Here is a 17,919-nt window from a genome sequence, read left to right on the forward strand (position 1 = left end):
GAATCTTTGAATTACTATGACAATATCAACGGTGGGAGAATAAAAGAAAGGAATAAAAAGGTGTAAAGGGAATCAGATGAAGGGTTGGCAGTGAAATAAATTGACTTTATACATTAGAGCGGTTTAGTGTACAGACCAATCTAATTTAAAGCACAAGAAGGACTTCCATCTGACAGTGCTCAGGTTTCTGTAGCATCAATCAAAAAGCACTATATAAACTGACATGATATGGGTGAAATAATACATGTGCATACACTCATTTGCAAGTCCTTAGATACATCTACCTTAATATAATGCACTTTAATACATTTAGAAACTTCATTGAGATTATCATATATGGTGTTTGTTGAGAGTGTGTCAGAGAAGTGTTAATTCAACTTCATGGTCATGTTGGTGGATATAGTTTGTGGTGTAGTTGAATTGTGTGTATGTGTGAATCAGGATTTCCTCCTGGTTGTTGGTGTGAATGGAAATGAAATAGAAAGATAGGAAGAAAGAGGGAGGGACAGATAGAAAGATGGACAGGCAGAGGGACAGACAAACATAGAGAGAGAGAAAACATCAAATAGCACTGCATTGCCTGCATCACATTAAAGATGGTGACTGTTTGAGAGTGACTATATATGGGGTGTGTGTTTTAGCCTTAGTGTATTAACTGCAGCGTGGCCATAATTCGGACCAGCTTGTCCTCATTAAGACTTAGCAGTCTATCCCACTGAAGCTCCTTACTTTGAGGGCAGCTTAGCCCTTTCATCCCCATTTTGATATGGACCTCAGCCCTGTCTCCTGGGTACACGGGACTGTGGTAGTGGCGGTGATGGCAGCCCAACTCCCGTGACCTCTGATAGCCCTCAATATAAGCTGGGTGACACAAGGTCAGATGCCTGCTATGCCAACACCCAAAGGTTACTGTCATTCACTCTGTCCAAACTCTACTCTCCGATCCCATGCTAGATGCACTGCTTCCTCCATTTGCTAGATTTTCATCAATGCAACAGCTGGCTGGGTTGTTGCCACAAAAAGACTGTTCTGAAATGTCAGCTGCTGTAAAGTCTGGTTTAAATATTTCTCATTCTCTATCTTGATGGTTATTTTTAAGTTTTACATGTGATACCTACTGGGAGTTATCTTATTTACTAATTTTCCAATGTTTGTTAGAACTGGTAAAAGCCTTCCCAGCACAACAGTCTGGTTTCTCTCCAACAAGCATACCTTATGTTTCATCTGAGGGTAGGTTAAACTTGCAGACACCAACACCTTTCATGCAAGTTAAGCCTTTGAAGTGATAAACTGAATTCTGAGCACTTGTGTTGTGATTGTTATCAAGAATATTCTGACAGTACAGTATGAAGTGTAAACAGGCTTAAACCAAGACCTTTAAGGTTCCTTTAGTTCTTCCTTACAAATGCTGCAATTTTATCTCCACTTCAGCATCAAAGATCATACAGTGAAGGGCCACCAGATGGTGTTGACCTTATATTCACTGTTTGTTCCTGTAAGCCCTTACCAAAGGCAGACGTGATGTGACTGTCAACTAAAACTGACATTCTTGTTGCCATCAAATAAGCAAAGTGTCTCTCAGCAGATTCTCACGCATCCAGGTCACAATATCTACACAAAGTAAGTCGAAGGCAACTGGAGTTTTTGGGGCCATTAAATGCAGGCTCTTGGGCTTTAGCATGCACATCAGCTTCCCTAAAGTATGTAAACTTTAACCAAGACCTTCTGCTTTGTGTCTGAGGCACAAATACTCACTGTGACCCTGTTTTAATGAATCAACCATTGTCTTACATTCTCTATGGTGATCAGGAAGGATGAAACATAGAGTTTAAGAATTCTTGTTATCAGAACTTGCATATTTGGTAGTTTTGGCTATTATTTGCATGGGTAATAACATTTTTTAAAGAAATTATTGCGCAGATCTGAGAACATGTTGACATTGCTTAAAATGGCCAAAAATCTGACAGGCAAGAGAAACATTTTACAGGTGTATAAACACAGGCAAACCTATGTAGAAAAGAAAATGAAAGTGAATCTTAAATGATTACCAAAATTGCCCATTGTGAACATCCATCCTAGTTCATAGACCTGCAAACAGACCATCCTGGATTAACGTTGAACAACTGTACTTACCATAAATGTGCACATACACTGTTTTCCCTTGAAATGAGGGATTATTGATGACAGTTCTGTTATACCTCCAAACAAACTGGTTTAGATAAACTGGCAAAACAGTTGATTACGACCTGTTTGATCACCTGACTGCTACTTTCTTGCCACGAGACTTTGTTGTAGCCATGTCAGAGCAAAGTGTTATACTGACAAAAACGATGGCCAACATCCAAAAATAAGACTCAAGTGGTACTAAAATGTTGACTGCCCTTTGTATGATTCTGGATGACCAACAGGTTTGTTGATCATCGAGAATAACACAAAATTTGTTATTTTTTTTAGGGTGACAACAGTAGCCATACTCAGCTTTCATTCAAGGCCTTGAATAGCTTCACTGTGTTCAGTTTTAATACTCAACTTGCCTGTGCAAAACATATTCATAGCTACACAGAGACTCTGATGTTCATCCAGGATTCAAAGAACCCATCTGTTAGTCTGAAAAGACTGGGATTGCAAAGAATGTTTTTACATAGTAAGGAAGCACAGACTGAAGCAATATGGCTTAAGGGAATCTATATAGCAGGAGCTAATAAAGGGAAACCGTGAGAACCATCGTCTCTGCCGCAGTCTGGGGGAGAAATCATGCGGATGGTGAAAAATACAGAGACATGGGCGGTATAGGACAAGGTTTGAAGGCAGTGAGAAAAGCAATTGGTGTCCACTAATTGTTCTCATTAGAAGAGATGGGGCTGATTTAGCAGACTCCATGATGGACATGGCAAATTTAAACATATAAATGTGGACTGCATGGGTGTGTGGTTTGAAAGCAATGGAGCACATAGTGGTGGCTCTCCTTCTGATAGTAGCAGGACTGATAAGACCAGACCCTATCATCAAATCTTCACTAACATCTTTCTTGTGATAAAAAGTAGTTAAGATGAAGAAATGAGTGTAAAGAGAGTGACAGAGATAAAGCGATAGAGGTGTGACACAGCTGGAGTAAATGATGAACAAAATGGTGGAGTAAAAAGAGAAGACAGATAAAACAGTTGAGGCAAGGGAGCAATACAAGCCCCTGCCTGTCACCAAAGTTTTATCTTTTAAAAATACATGTCTTGACATAGTAACCCATTGTTTTCCATGCAAAGGCTCTACTTGGGCGGCCCGCCCAGGTAGATTAAGACCAGGTAGATAAAATAAGAATTCAAAACAACACAGATTTGTACTGCTGTCTTGGTATTTACTGCTGTATTAGTTGGATTCAATGAATGAACGAAAAGGAGAAAGGCAGAGGAGGAAAAAAAAACTAATAACTGTTTCCACAGTTAATCGTCTGTTGAGTGTTTGATGGCTATTCATTTCTGCTTTAGAACGTAACCGCAATGAAACAATCAGAAAAAAAAACGTTTTATATCTCATTCACAGGTTCTTGCTACTGCCACTCCCTTTCCTCGCTTGACCACCGTCAGGCTGTCTCTCTCTCGCTCACACTCTCAGCTCGGTCGTGCTCTCTCTTTTTCTCTCATCTTTTTTAAAACTCGTCAGGAATCAATACTGAAGCACTTCCTTGTTTTGTGAATGAAGAGGTACACAAGTTGAAGCAGCCGCGCTGTGTGTGTTTGACAAATCAGTGATGATCATCCCTGCAAATCCTCCCCCTGAAGTTCCTGTACTTTTGGAAAGTACTACCCCTAGAGCAGGGATTTTTTAGTGGGTAAAACAATCTCTCTAGACCTTGGTCCCTCCAGTGGAAACACAGGTAGAGAAACTGAGTTCCTCAAAAGGTTCTTAGTCCTTGGGGAAAGTTCCTGCGGTTGAAACGCAGCTACAGTGGGAATCTCTTACATAGTTGAACTGTCAGAACATCTAACCAGAGTGTTCAAGTCTCAAGGAATCAGCATTTACCACAAACCATTCAATACCATAACATTTCTGCTGGTACTCTAAAGACAAAACTCTCCTGAGAGGAAGACTGGAGTGGTGTATGACATCATCATGACATCACATGTGACAGCTCTGGGGAGCACTACATCAGTGAAACAGCAAGAACCCTCAACAAGAGGCTGAACGAACATCACCAACAGACATCAGCTGTCTGAACAAACTCTATCCACTGATGAAGGCCAAAAGATGTGGATAAAAGCTCTAAAAATGTTCCTAATAAGAGGACCTTGAGTGCTTTTTAATTTTTTCTATTTTCCTACAAAGAACTCTGTAACCTTTGTTTGACTAGCTTATTACTGAACATGCTTGTCACACGCCGCTCTACCAAGCACCACAAGTCAATTTTCAATCTGTGGGAAGTACTGTAATGTCAATCACACTAATACAGTCAAACTGATGTGTTGCAAAGTTCCTGTGCGAAATCAAATATCTGCCCACGCTGAAAAGTTTATGGCAGCTCCCGCCACTCTATTCTTCATCTTGTCCATCTCATAAGCGGGTTAGTATTGACTAAACACCTATGAGAGGAATCCACTTTGGGTGTTTAATGACGGCATCAATTTTCTTTGAGAAAACACTTAGCAGATGGTACTCCAGAGAAACAGAAACCAACTTAAGGTGAATTAAGAATACTGAGACAACAGCCAGGGAGAAAAATGGTGGAAAATAGAGCAGATTTTTATTGTACCTCATAGCGGCCCTAAGTGTTTTTTCAGAATGTGTGTTTCTATTTACTAAACACTAAAGTACATTTTTTTTTATTTAGCACAGTGTAGACCAAACCACAGTGTAGCATAAAAGACAAACTATTAGGTCTAGACCACATTAATGCTGAAGCACTTCTCACTGCAGGAAGAAAAAAAACAAAAAAACTTTGTGGTGTCTGTGTGATGGAGTGCTGGTGTGCAATAGGGCATATGCAGACTGAAACAAGATGTAATTAACAAGAATAATATCTCTTCCCTCCTCCAACTGTGAGCAAGAGAAGCTGTGAAATCTGCTCTGTCCTAAAACAGCATAATTGTGTCTCATTTTCTGCTGAACCCCTGATTGAATCGGAGGCGGGGAATTACGATAAAGCTCTTGCTCTCCTAATGAGTACCAAGTGGCCACGGCAGTTAAAGTTCGTCCGCTGCTGGCTTGACTTCTACGCCTGCTACTCACTCACAGACTCTCAAATACCTTAAGCCATCAAAATACAAACTCTCTTTCTTTCTCAGTTGCATCTTACCTCTCAATGATGTCAGCGATGACACAGGCAAACATCTGCAGGCCCTCTGGAAGCTGCAGAGCCACTGAAAGGAGTAGAAAATGCAAACAGAAAAGTTAGACACTTGTTTTTGAGTGACAGCAACATGTTCTTTAATAAGTCCAAGGCTGCAAAGCTATACATATTCCAGAGTGCTTCAACGACAGCAAATGGTGACGTTTCAGGTCAATTTCCCCCCTGCCACAGTAGTGCTGTTGGTTTATTTTAGCGGGTGACGGGCTGTTGGAAATATAGTGGAAACCAATCACTACAGGTCTATCTCTACAGCTCATGGCTTGTACAGAGCCATTAAACTGTCTCTTTTTCCTGTCACTCTCCATTCCTGCCACTGGCTCTATGAGTCAAACTTTTACTCTCTCTCTCTCTGCCACTGAAACAAACAAAAACTCCCCTTGCCTCATGCAAGTTCATGTCTCAAAGCTAGAATTAAATATGGGCAAACTGAGGGAGCTACTAGAAATTTTAATCAAGCAGCCAATTAACAAGCATTGATTCTGCTGATGGTGTTGCATGTTGACAACATGAGACCTACTGATCTATTGATATGTGACACCGACTGAGATGAACTGATGGAAAAACCTTGTTTAGGGTGAGATTTACTAAGTAGTTTGTGCCTCGTTTCAGAATCTGCATTAAGAGATAGCCATTTTTTTTTTTTTTTTTATCAGGCAGAAGGACCTGGAAGCACAGTTTGCCTGTCATCTCCACTGCACCCTGCCTGCAGTCAGTGAAGTGCCGCTCTTTCTGTTATGCATATTAATTTAAGGAAAGATCACACAATCATGTGTGGTTGCACATTCTGCTGGATTTACTAATGTAAATGCAGAGGTCAGTGTTGCATGAAAGATTCTCCACCTGTCAAAAGCAGGTGCCACTTTACTCAGGTATATTAAATGGTAGGTTGTAGTGGGGGAAAAATGAATTTTAACTAACCTGATTTGTATGTAAACCTCAGTGGGTCTCATTCACAAACAGTACGGACACACAAATCTGTGCTTAAACCATGTGTACAAATGTTTTAAGCACAAATCCGGGATTCATCAATATGTTCCTACCTGAATTTGTTCTTACTCTGCAAACAAATTTAGAACTGCCTTAGACATGCATACGCATGAATCATAATGTCCCATGGTCTTAAAAAAGACCAAAAGACCACCAAAGGGGGAGCAGAGTTGTGGCTATGCAGCCTGAACCTTAAAATAGCAGCAGTTTAAATTCTTCCTTAAAACTAAGTTTTGTCCTTTGAATCTTTATTCCATCAATTTAATATTTAAACCATACTGAACTGCTTTGAAGTGCTGTATAAATAAAAAGGTATAAGGCAGCAATTAATGCTTACTTTTCTTATTGATTAATCTGACGATTAGTTTTATGATTAATCCTTTAGGCTAAAAAAAATTTGAAAAATAGTGATCCCAACCCACAGCCCAAGGCAACATGTTTAAACTTCTTGTTTTGTTTAAACAAACCAGAAAAACTCAAAGATATTAAGTGTTTGATATTAATTAGAGCAAAACATGAAAGTCTTGCATTTGAAAGGCTGGTAAATGTTTGGCATTTTTCAATGATAAATGACTTCAACGATTAGCCTAATTTATCATCAAAACTGTTGACAACTACTTTTCTGTTGATCAACTAATTGATTACCTGACTAAACATATCAGTGCTAAAATGTATAATGAGGCACTAAAATTACCTTTTTAATACATAAACAAATGTGCATATTGCATCCACATGTGGGATTCCAGGGATACATTATTCCTTAGAAAACCATCTCCAACCTTGTCCTATTGTGGTCTGAGTATCTGCTGAGCCCGTAGCTTCTTCTTGATCAGGTAAACCAGATTGTGATGTCTTGTATTTCTTTATAAATAACCTTTTGATGTACATCATTCCATCTGTTGTTTTCCTTTCCTTCCTCCAGATCATTTAATGTGACTTTGCTTGCTTTAATTTCACATTTCTATAAATAAATATAATTAAGTTTTACATTTGTTCAATTGCAGCCAAAATATTACTTCACTACTTTTTTTTAGCTTTGTATTCTCAAACAAACTGAACTGCAGCTTTTAAGACGTCCTCTCAAGATAATATCATCATGTTTTCTTAGAATTCATAGTTAGATGAAAATCCAAATGTCCTTTAGGGATTTCTTAAGATATAAGTCTTGTGGTTTTTGCATTAAAGACCTTATTTTATTTGGTAGATCAAGAATCTGTGATTTAGTATACATTAATCCCGTCAACTCGTCATCAAATAAACATGATGACATCTTGGTATCAGAGACTACTAAGATATTGATGATGTCAAGTATAAGCCCTAAGGGAATAATAGAGCAGGCATCAGAGTATGAAGTGGATGAGAAGGGAATGACAGGGGTGACAGAGAGATTAGGAAGGAAAACAAATATGGTTCTGTAAAAAGGCACAACCTTTAATAATAAAAAATAATACAAAACAATTAGCCTATTGAACATTTTTCCTCATTTTGGACTGCAATTTTAAAAATGCATAGAGTGAAAAATGTCATACCAATTAGGGTTGAAACAGATGATTATTTCATTATGACTTAATCACTTGATTATTCTTTCAGTAAACCAATTCCTCAATTGTTGATTGATTGATAAAATAATAATAATAATAGAAAAATGTTCATCACAATTTCACAGTGCCCAATGCTTGGTTAATATGACAAACAGTCCAAAATCAATTGACTTAAATGACCAATCAATTATCAAACAACACAGTTGGTTTATTATTTCCTGTTGATCGACTAATCGACTGACACATCAATTCATAACTGATTCTAATGAACAAATATGTTTTTCAAGAGAAAAAAGTAGGGTAATAATATATATAACAATAAATAAATTTAGCTTTCTAGCAACAAGTGTCAATATTTAAAGCTTAATCAAAAAATAAAATTAGACATAATATGAACATCACTTGTACCAAGATAATTAGTCATTTTAATCAGGAAAACATGTTTATCTGCATTGGAAACAAACGATACCTTTTACAGATTCCTTTCAAATCCTTTGAGATATCAAGATGTTAAATGAATCACTTGTTTCCAATGCAAACAAACATATTTTTGGTATAGAAAACTAAAAAATTAACAGGTTATGAAAATAGTTGACTCATGTTTCACAAAAACTCAAAATTCTGTTTCACGGCAGACTTAAGACAGGATTTTTTGATTTGTTTTTGATTAACTAGAATGAGTGTCAGTATGTTTTTGTTGGTTTGGAATTGTGTGAAATGTGGGGATTATATTGTTCATTGTTTTTGCTGTTTGATGTTTCAGACTACAGCCTTTGTGAAGCAGTAATTTACTTATGCTTCATGTAGATTTGAGATGATCCGTTTACAAGGTGTTGTGAAGTCCCTGCCACAAAGTCAGACACACAGAGATAGAACCTGGAGACAAAGCCTTTGTTTCAATCAACCATGACATTTTCTCCCAGTCCAACTCTGTCACACCTTACTTCAATAAATCCATCAATGTCTCAGTGGACACTTAAAATTCAGAGACATCGAATTCGGCACACCAACGTTTCTACATGACTACGCCTGAAACAATTTCAAGACTGCAGTGCCCGACAGCATTAAGCAATAAAAGCTGGGACAGACAAAAGGCCAAGAAGGTTGAGGCAGGATGGTCATGAGATTGAGTGATAGATGGAGCGGTACGAAGAGGAGGAGCGAAAGCACCTCTTACTGATGAAAGGTTAAGGGATCACCGAGCTCCCCTGCAGACAGTGAGAGACAGGTCATTACCTAGAAAAGGGCAAGTTTATTAACAGAGAAAGGTTTCAGAGCACACCTCTGCCACAGCTGACAGAGGCAAAGAGCTTTCTCCATCTACTGCCCGTGGCGAAAGGTGAGTCAGATGCTGGAAGTAGGACCGGCTGTTTGAATGCACGTTTGCACGTAAGCATTAGAAGCTACCTTTGGAAGTGCACGCATGCCCTCCAAAAAACAGAGCACCTAAACCACATGGACATAAAGAGAGATAAAAAGAGTTCATTTAATTGCTTCGGCTTTTTAAAATTTGCAGTGCCAAAAAGTTTAATTTCAGTTTACGTGAACTATCAATCATCAATCTAATCATGCTGTTATATGAGCCTATTATTGTATTGCTAATGGCTGTACAGGTAACAAAAAGCTACATGTGGGATTATGTTAAAAATCAAAAACAAGAGGTAAACTAAGAAAGTGCTGGAAAGACCAATTTATCAGTGGACAGCAGACAGAACAGGCAAAGCCAGGGGATTTCTCAGAATTTACAACAGGGTTATGGTTAGGAAAACTAAAATAAGCCTATAGACAGATTTCAGGCTGTAGCCAAATACATTTCTGGTGTGAATGCACAACATTTAGGGCTAGACGTGGCGAATTGTCAACTGCACTGTGATAACAGAAGTAGGAGTAGTATGTGTGCGTGTGATGCATGTCTGAAACTGTTTTAGAGGTGTTGATTCAACTTTAGGAGACTATTCAGTGCGGTGCACATTTGTAATTTTAAGTCCAACCTCATTTACATCAAAGCAGATCAATTAAATATATATTAAATATATAAATTAACCAATTAATTCTGAGATAACTGAACCTTTTTTTTTTTTAAACTCAACTCATTATCATGACTTAATATTCAATATTTTGGAATTGTCTCTATATTTGGAAAAGTTTGTACAGTATGTGTTCACATATCACAAGCAAATGATATACAGACTATGAATATAGACATGATACATGCAAATGCACCCACTGTGTATGTTAATGTATGTATGTATGTATGTCTTTTAATGAGGCTGAATTCAGCTAACACATACATGTCCAGTCTGTAGATACTACTGACTATGATCTGCTTGAACTTTACACTGGCAGCCAGCGCTCTCACTACTGTCATGTTTTCTATAAAAGGAACACGCTGTTCAGACAGAGGAGAAAAGGCCATCTTGGACTGCTTATAGAGGACTCATTTTTGTATTTTGGGGATGAATGAAAACAGCAGCTCTATTATTGTGAGGTACACAAAGAGAAAAAAAACTTAAAAGTACTTCTAGGTCACCATCAATGGTAGACTAGAATTTACTGTCAAACCGAACTTGTTATGATTTTCTTTTTTAAATTTGTGGTCTGAAGATTGTGTAGTTAACATTGGTACAATTTAAAATGCATTGTGTTATTGCAGCTATTCTTTTTTTTTTTTGATTTTTCTACTTTTATGCCCTATGGAGCATGAAAGTATCATAGAAAAACTTTGGAGCAACTAAAAGGAGGAACTGAAAGCTCAACATGGCGCTTATTTTCTTGCAGGCCAAGGAAATATCTAACGAGAAATTGTCAACTGCACTAATCTTTTGATTGTCTGTAGATTAGTTGTGAGAAGACCTTGGAAAACAGAACAACTCCCCAACCATTTCACAATCCCCGCAAGGAAGCACTTTCATGGATTCAAGGATCCTCGAGACACTCAAGGCCGTACTGTTCTTTATCTCCATGTCTTGTCTCATTTTTTTTGTGTTTTTCCGAGTGAGATACTGTAGTCGAATGCAAAGTTGAACAACTGTTGTAGGCTAGATTAAAATGGTAGGAATGAATGTGACCTGAGCTCAAAAACAGCTCAGACTGTACATGATTTCAAATCCAAACTAGTGGCCATAACTCTACATATGGCTGTAAAAGCTTTTATTTTAAACTAAACACCACAATCTTTACGTGGAAACACAAATGCTAGTTTCAATTAAAGCCTAACTGATAAATCTGGGTCACAATTCTTTAAAAAACAAATTTAGGATTATTTAAGCAAGTCTAGAAAAAGCAAACCTGCCTGTATGTTCTGCATTTGCCATCACCTGGAAAGCTAAACAGTCGTTTTGATGATATGACTTCTAACTCTGCGAATAGACCGGAACAGACTGATGGGAGACTCAATGCAAAAAAAGTGCAAAAAACACACCAGTATCTACTAAAGGTACATAATGTTGTAAGTTAACATAAGCCATATGTTCACCAAAACGTGGATAAATACACTACTTCCATCTCAACTGTCACTGGCTAGCCTTGTGAACCCACTTCTGGCTCATTTGTTGGTCTGCATTACAGTTTACTGATTGGCTCACAGGCATGTTACTCGAACGGTTTCTTCCTCTGTAAACAAAACACTTGACTAACGGCAGCTAGTTCTTGTCACCTAATTAAATTTTCGTTCACTATTCTTTATCTGCACTACATGTGCAATGCACACAAGACAGCAGACAGCCAACAGCAGTTACCAAAACTCTGAAAAACTGAGTTGCTCTTGAAAACATTTGAGATCCACATCACAGTATATCAAAACATTCAATTAGATTAAAATGAGAAAATGAGGCAAAACAAGGATGCACTGCTCGTGACTATTTATAAACTCAGATACAAAGGATGGGCAGCCAAAAATTCTACTGTATGTTCCTCAGTCCTCTATTTCAAAGGCACAGTGTCTGAGATTCAAGAGGAGTTCAAAGGATGACAAAGAAACAGATGGACACAAAGAGGAACAGAGAGAGACGGAGGTGATAAGGTGAGTGATGCTCTCAGTTCAGAGAAAGAGGGTGAGCTCTGATAAAAAAAAACGTTACACAACAAAAAAGCGAAGGCATCAGGCTGTGGTAAACCACATGCTCCCAACAGGGACATCTAAAAAAAAAAAAAAAAAAAAGATTTCCTTTTGGCATGTTATCTGAATATTTACACCCAAGGCAGGAGCAACTGAAAGATTAGACATTTTTACATTTAAATTTGTGATTTTTCTTAGACTGAAGCACACCATTGAAGCATTAAACCATGAGCTGTTTCATGAGGAACTCCAAATATACGGAAAAGTCTAAATAAACATTAACAATGTTATAGTTGTCAGTTTCTTTCAAAATAAAAACAATTGACGTGTAAAATTAGCACGGTTGATAAGTTTTGAAGTGTTAAAAGACACACAGAACTCATTTTTGTATAATTTTATTACACCAAAAGACAAAAAAAACATTTGTAACTAATTTACTTAATTGTTAATTTCATGTAAATGAGAGCATCACACGGACACAGAATAATTAACACCTGAAGAGATAAACCAAAAGTGGTCTTTGCTCACTTGTACTTTGTAAATAGAAGAAACAAAAATCTCTGACGCACAGTAAGTATCATTTAGATTTTTCTAAATGGGTAGGGTACAGTACAACAGATGCATTTCAGTTATTTTAAATGGGTTGGCTATATGAAAAGACAAACAAGACGATACATGAATACTGATTCAGGGATGCGTGTTTATTACAAGGTCATGTAATGAGAAGTTAGAGGAGGTGCAGAGGAACTCTACAGACTAAGTCTAAGCAGTGCACATGTTATAGAAGGAGAAGCGGAGGTGTTACTAACATTAACAATGGCACTGTTCAAGTGTCCCAGGAAGTCGTGACAGTCTAACAGTGAGCCAGCGTGCACAATACCAGGACCCTGACACTGAAGAAGCCAAATGAAATTCAGCCTCTTTAACATTATTCACAGCTGTGCTTTTCTGCTGTGATGTGTAAAAACACCATCGTTGAAAGAAGCCTAATGGTCAACATAGTTAAACAGACAAAAAAAGTGTGCAACCAATAGAAAAAATAGGTAATCTATGAGAAGTGCAGGAAAATACACCGCAGCAATGACTACGTATTACAGAAGAAGTTGCCATAATTTGAAAAAAAGACCTATTCAATTTAAATGGATTAATGGATTAATTGATTTATTGTTAAATGGATTAACAATAAATACTGACTTGAAATAAGTTGCAGGGATACATTAGCAGCATTTTTCCTATGGTGCATGCACACAGGTGTTTTCACTTTACATGCTTGATTAGACCTCCTCTGAGGACTGTGTGGGCATGCTGAGACTATGATTGACATTTCTCTTACCCCCCCAATTAGTTTTGTTGTACCTGTTTGAGGTTAAAAGTTCATCTTTATCATTTTTAGCGGTTCATGTAGTTTAGTGAGCTCCTCCCTCTGCCAACATGAGCAAAAGTCTAATCAGCCAAATGAAGTGCAAACACCTGTGTGGGTGTGCAGGGCCTTTAAGGAACAGTTTTTGTCATCCAGACAGCTTTTAAGTGATATGTTTTTGAACCCTAGTCACTTTATAAAGACGCTTGTGAGCATCTGTTCTGTGTGTGAAGCCATGCATAAATACATAATTGTATGCATTTTAATTAACAGGTTTTTTTTAATTCATGCTACTCCTGGTAAGTCATTTACAGTGTTTTTACAATGGAGGCAGCCATCCCTTGCTTATTAAGGGTGAAATTTCATCTCAAGCTACTAGAAATTCTGTAGACAAATGTTAAAGTATGTAAGAAAATACATATTACATATTTAGAAAATGTATTGTATGTTATTGCAATCTCTTCCAAACAGTCAGACTTTTGCTGATCTCTGTTAACCAGGTGCAAAATGGAAGTAACACTACGGATACAGGCATGAAATACTACCACACACACTCAGCCTTGCTAACAGGATAGTCAAACAATGTAATATTAACTAATGTTAAGAAAGGCTATACTGAAACAACCTTATGCTTTGCCTGTTGCCATATACCACTACATATCGACGTCGGTGAAGCTTCTTACTCTGCACACACTGCAGGCTTTTGCTACACTATTCGACGCTTTTGCTCAGATCTGATTATTCTGTTTGACTCTAGGTTTTTTTTAAAGTAACACATATCCTTTATCAGTTTTAATAACCTCCATCCTGAAATAACACAGATGAACAAAAGATATCACAACAAAAGATATGACGTCTGAACAGTCTGTCAGAGAGACAGCCAAAATTGCTGCTTAATTGTGTTTTGATAAATTGATTTTTTTTTTTCCCCTCTTGTGTTTGCTGATTATGAGTTCTGCTTTCAATATGGGTCAAATAAAAACAGAAAAAAAAATCATCTCATTTCTTGCATTTGTTTTTACACAGACATCTGTTTTGCATCAATGGGGAGAAATTATCAGTTTGGCCACTCTCTCACAGCTGTAGTGTGAGTGTAGCCTTCCATCTCTGTCAATGACACATAAGCACGATTCCTGAGGGAATTGTCCCCCCCCCCCCCCGAAGATCAAAGAAGGCTAATACATCCACCTCATAAATTGAGTGTTAACCGGCTCAAAACACACTTAGACATGAAGTGCTTGTGGAGAGCATCTTGAGTACGCCACAAGGAAAACACAATATATATTTGTTATTTCTGAATCACGTCACTACAGAGGCACAAATAAATTTAATCTTACTGCTTTATTTACGGTTGTTGCTGCTAGTTATTTTTTGCACACAGAGTTCTAAATGTTACAGTCATTGTAGGATGACCTGAATTTTAGACAGCAAACCTTTTGTAAACTGGGTCTGTTTTTTGATATGTCACAGTGCTGAATAAACCTGCGTGGTTTGCACAGGTTTTTTTTGTACAATAAAGTCGTCAAAGTAGGTCAAAGCACAGATGCACAGCATCTTGAATGAATACTAACAGACATTGTTTTTGAGTACATGATTCTTAATACTTTGCAGCCTGAGTGATCATATATTCACTTCGAACTGATAATCAGTTGTTAATGAGGTCTTAGTAAAAAATTAAAGGAAGATGCTTCAATGCAGAGTTGCTATAAAGCTATATAAAGCTTTAGCTTATATTAGTTGCAACCTTGGGGGGAAATTCAGGACATATAATAAATATGTTTTCTCATACAAGCTAACCAAGGGCATGGTATCACAGTGTCGACTCTGGGTTTATGGATGAAGATCATTTAAAGGGGACATATCATGCATATTTCCAGGTCTATATTTATGTTCTGGGGCTCTACTGGAATATCTTTGCATGATTTACAGTTAAAAAAAACTTCTTATTTATCTTATACTGGCCCTTAATGCAGCCCCTCAGTTCAGCCTCTGTCTGAAACAGGTTGTTTTAGCTCTCATCTCTTTAAAGTCCCCCTTTCAATGAGCCTGCTCTCTTCTGATTGGCCAGCTCCTGGAAGATGCATCTTGGCAGACTTCCTGCAGCTCAGGAGGCTACAAACAAAGAGTAGTGGTAGGATTTCACTTCCTTTTCTCGTTCTTTACCTAAAATGGAAACTTCTCAAATACATCCGTACATGTTCGAACCCGAATCAAATCTGAAATATGCGAGTGGACAATGCAAACAACCCATGGAACAACTTAAGCAATGAAGACTACGGAACGGACGGCCCTTTGTGGGCATGAGCGAACAATCTGATGTCATCACAAGGAGGAAGCAGAGGTAACATTGCAAACGAAGCGTGCAAAGCAGACTGAAGCCTGACTTTTGACTTGCAGGGAACCCTTTTTTCATACGTACTTTGACCATGTTTAACATAAGACATCCAACATCATGACAGTTTTAAATTGACAGAAAATCACAAAAAGAATATGTCCCGCTGTCCAAAAAATAATACTTTGTACTCAGGAGAGTGGTATAGCATAGTGTGTAAAATACTGTAGTCCAGTCCCTGTTCAAGTACACTTAATATAACTTTCTTCAAAAGTCAGTTGTGCCTCCACCACAAGCACTATAGATTTCTGTGCATCTGTGTGTGGACTTCAGAGTTCACATGATATCCATGTGGTTTTGTTGAACAACCGATTTTCCTAATGGAGTGCCACCCAGACTCTATTTTGTCCTTTCCATACAGTTTATTCTGTCATTTGAAATCTGTCATTTAATTAGTTCAAATTCTAATTATATGAGTGACTGTCTTTGTTAAAAGCCTAAATATGAGGTTCCTATTCATGTGCCAAATGAATCATGAGCTGTAAAAACATTTGAGCTCACCTCTCGTAGCCTTTGCCTGTCTCACTCGCCAAACTGTCTTGGGGATCTCAAAGTTGTAATTTGCAGGCAGGGCTTTGATCGCCTCCTTTAATTCTGGGTCTTGCAGGATCTCATCTGGAATTTGATTGGCTACCCGCCGTGGTCCTCGGACTAAAGAGAAAGTTAAATTACAAAACTGTTAGCAATGCAGTGAACACAGATTGAGGTATAAACACAAGATCCAACAAACTAAGTCTATATTCTTCAGACAAGCTGGTCACACATGTGAAACGATTATGCAAAAGGTCACAGTCAGATAAAATTGTGAATACGTTATCAGCGGGGTTATTCAGCTGTATTCAGCCAACTCCCAGGAGTGCTGATGGGAGCAGTCTGAATCACAAGTCACTCTGCACCAAATCAAGCTGAACGTATGCTTTAAAACAAGCTTCACATGTTTTGCAGATCAGACTGGCCCTTGGAGTGTGGAGGGGAGAGAGGACAATTCAGAAAATTCGCTCTACATCCTCTTCAAATGTGTCTCCCACATCTGCAGTGGTAGACCACGTGTTATGATGTATGAGAAGTGGGGGACTTCTGGGAGCACCAAAGATCTGTCTTTGTAGCATCCTCTCAAATAAGTTTCTACAAGCTACTGGGTAGCTTGAAATGGCTGCTGAAATAGGAGAAAAAGTGAGGGAGATTTCACTGGCAGAGTTTGAGCTCAATGTAGCACCATTTGTTTTCAGGTAAAGGCAAAATTTCAGTGACAACCACAATGTATCTACCTTTAAATGGGGACTCCACCAGCAATTTACCTCCTTTGGTTACTGGCCATAAATTGTATTTTCAGTACAACATTCACCTTTTCAAGTAAAGTATGTGAACCTCTTGAGCATATTGGAATTTTCTATTGTTTTACCATTATTTCTTTATCAATTCAAAACCAGTATTTTTTATATGAAATGACAAGTGTATGTTTATCAATTCCATATTCTTTTTTTTAGGAAACTAATAGTGTAGTCAAAAGAATAAGTAAAAAAAAATGTGTAAACTTTTGTAGGTGCAAAAGTTTGTGAACCCTGAGCTGCATTGCTTAAAACAAGCAGGTAAAGGTAAGGTAAATTAACCAATGAAATGGACCGATGAAATGAGAGATCTTTAGGGAAGAAATTGGGCAGCACTGATTTGAAACGGAGATCAAATCAGGTCAGTTTAGTCTTGGCAAAGTGAGCCCATACAGGACAATCATGCCGAAAGGAAAATAAATCTCAGAGGATCTCAGGAAGAGGGTGGTGACAGAACATCTGTCTGGGGGAAAGCTATAAATTCATCTAAAAAAAAAAAAACTGTGCTCTATCGGTGCACCATGAGACAGATTATCTACAAACGGAGAGCACTGAAATGACTGCAATTCCGCCTAGAAGTGGATGACTTTCTAAAATATCTGCAAGAGCTGCAAGAAAAGTGATGATTCAGGTAGAAGCCAATCCAAACATAACATCTAGGGATTTGAAGACCTCTCTTGTTGTATCTGGGACACATGTGCATGCTTCCACAATAAGAAGACAACTCAGTCAGCATGGCTTATATGGGAGGGTTGTTAGGAGGAGGCCTCTGCTCTCAAAAAAGAACTGCTGCCTGTCTCAACTTTGCCAGAGAGCACCTGGAGAAACCTGAAGCTTTCTAGAAGTCCATTCTGTGGACAGATGAGTCCAAAATTGAACTAGTCACAACCAAAACTGCAATGTTTGGCGAAAA

At 38.0% G+C, this 17,919-nt stretch overlaps 1 protein-coding gene across 1 annotated transcript in view; it reads right to left on the minus strand.

The window, feature by feature from the left end:
- Positions 1-17,919, minus strand: part of dph1 (diphthamide biosynthesis 1) — a 61,490-nt gene that overhangs the window by 41,163 nt on the left and 2,408 nt on the right. Inside the window, exons 2-3 of the mRNA XM_042414295.1 lie at positions 16,180-16,329; positions 5,288-5,351 (exon numbers count right to left, since the gene is read on the minus strand). Of these exons, the coding sequence (XP_042270229.1) occupies positions 5,288-5,351; positions 16,180-16,329 (214 nt within the window). The remainder of the gene's footprint in view (positions 1-5,287; positions 5,352-16,179; positions 16,330-17,919) is intronic.

Source organism: Thunnus maccoyii, chromosome 6 (genome assembly GCF_910596095.1).
Source record: "Thunnus maccoyii chromosome 6, fThuMac1.1, whole genome shotgun sequence".
Classification (NCBI taxonomy): Eukaryota; Metazoa; Chordata; class Actinopteri; order Scombriformes; family Scombridae; genus Thunnus; species Thunnus maccoyii.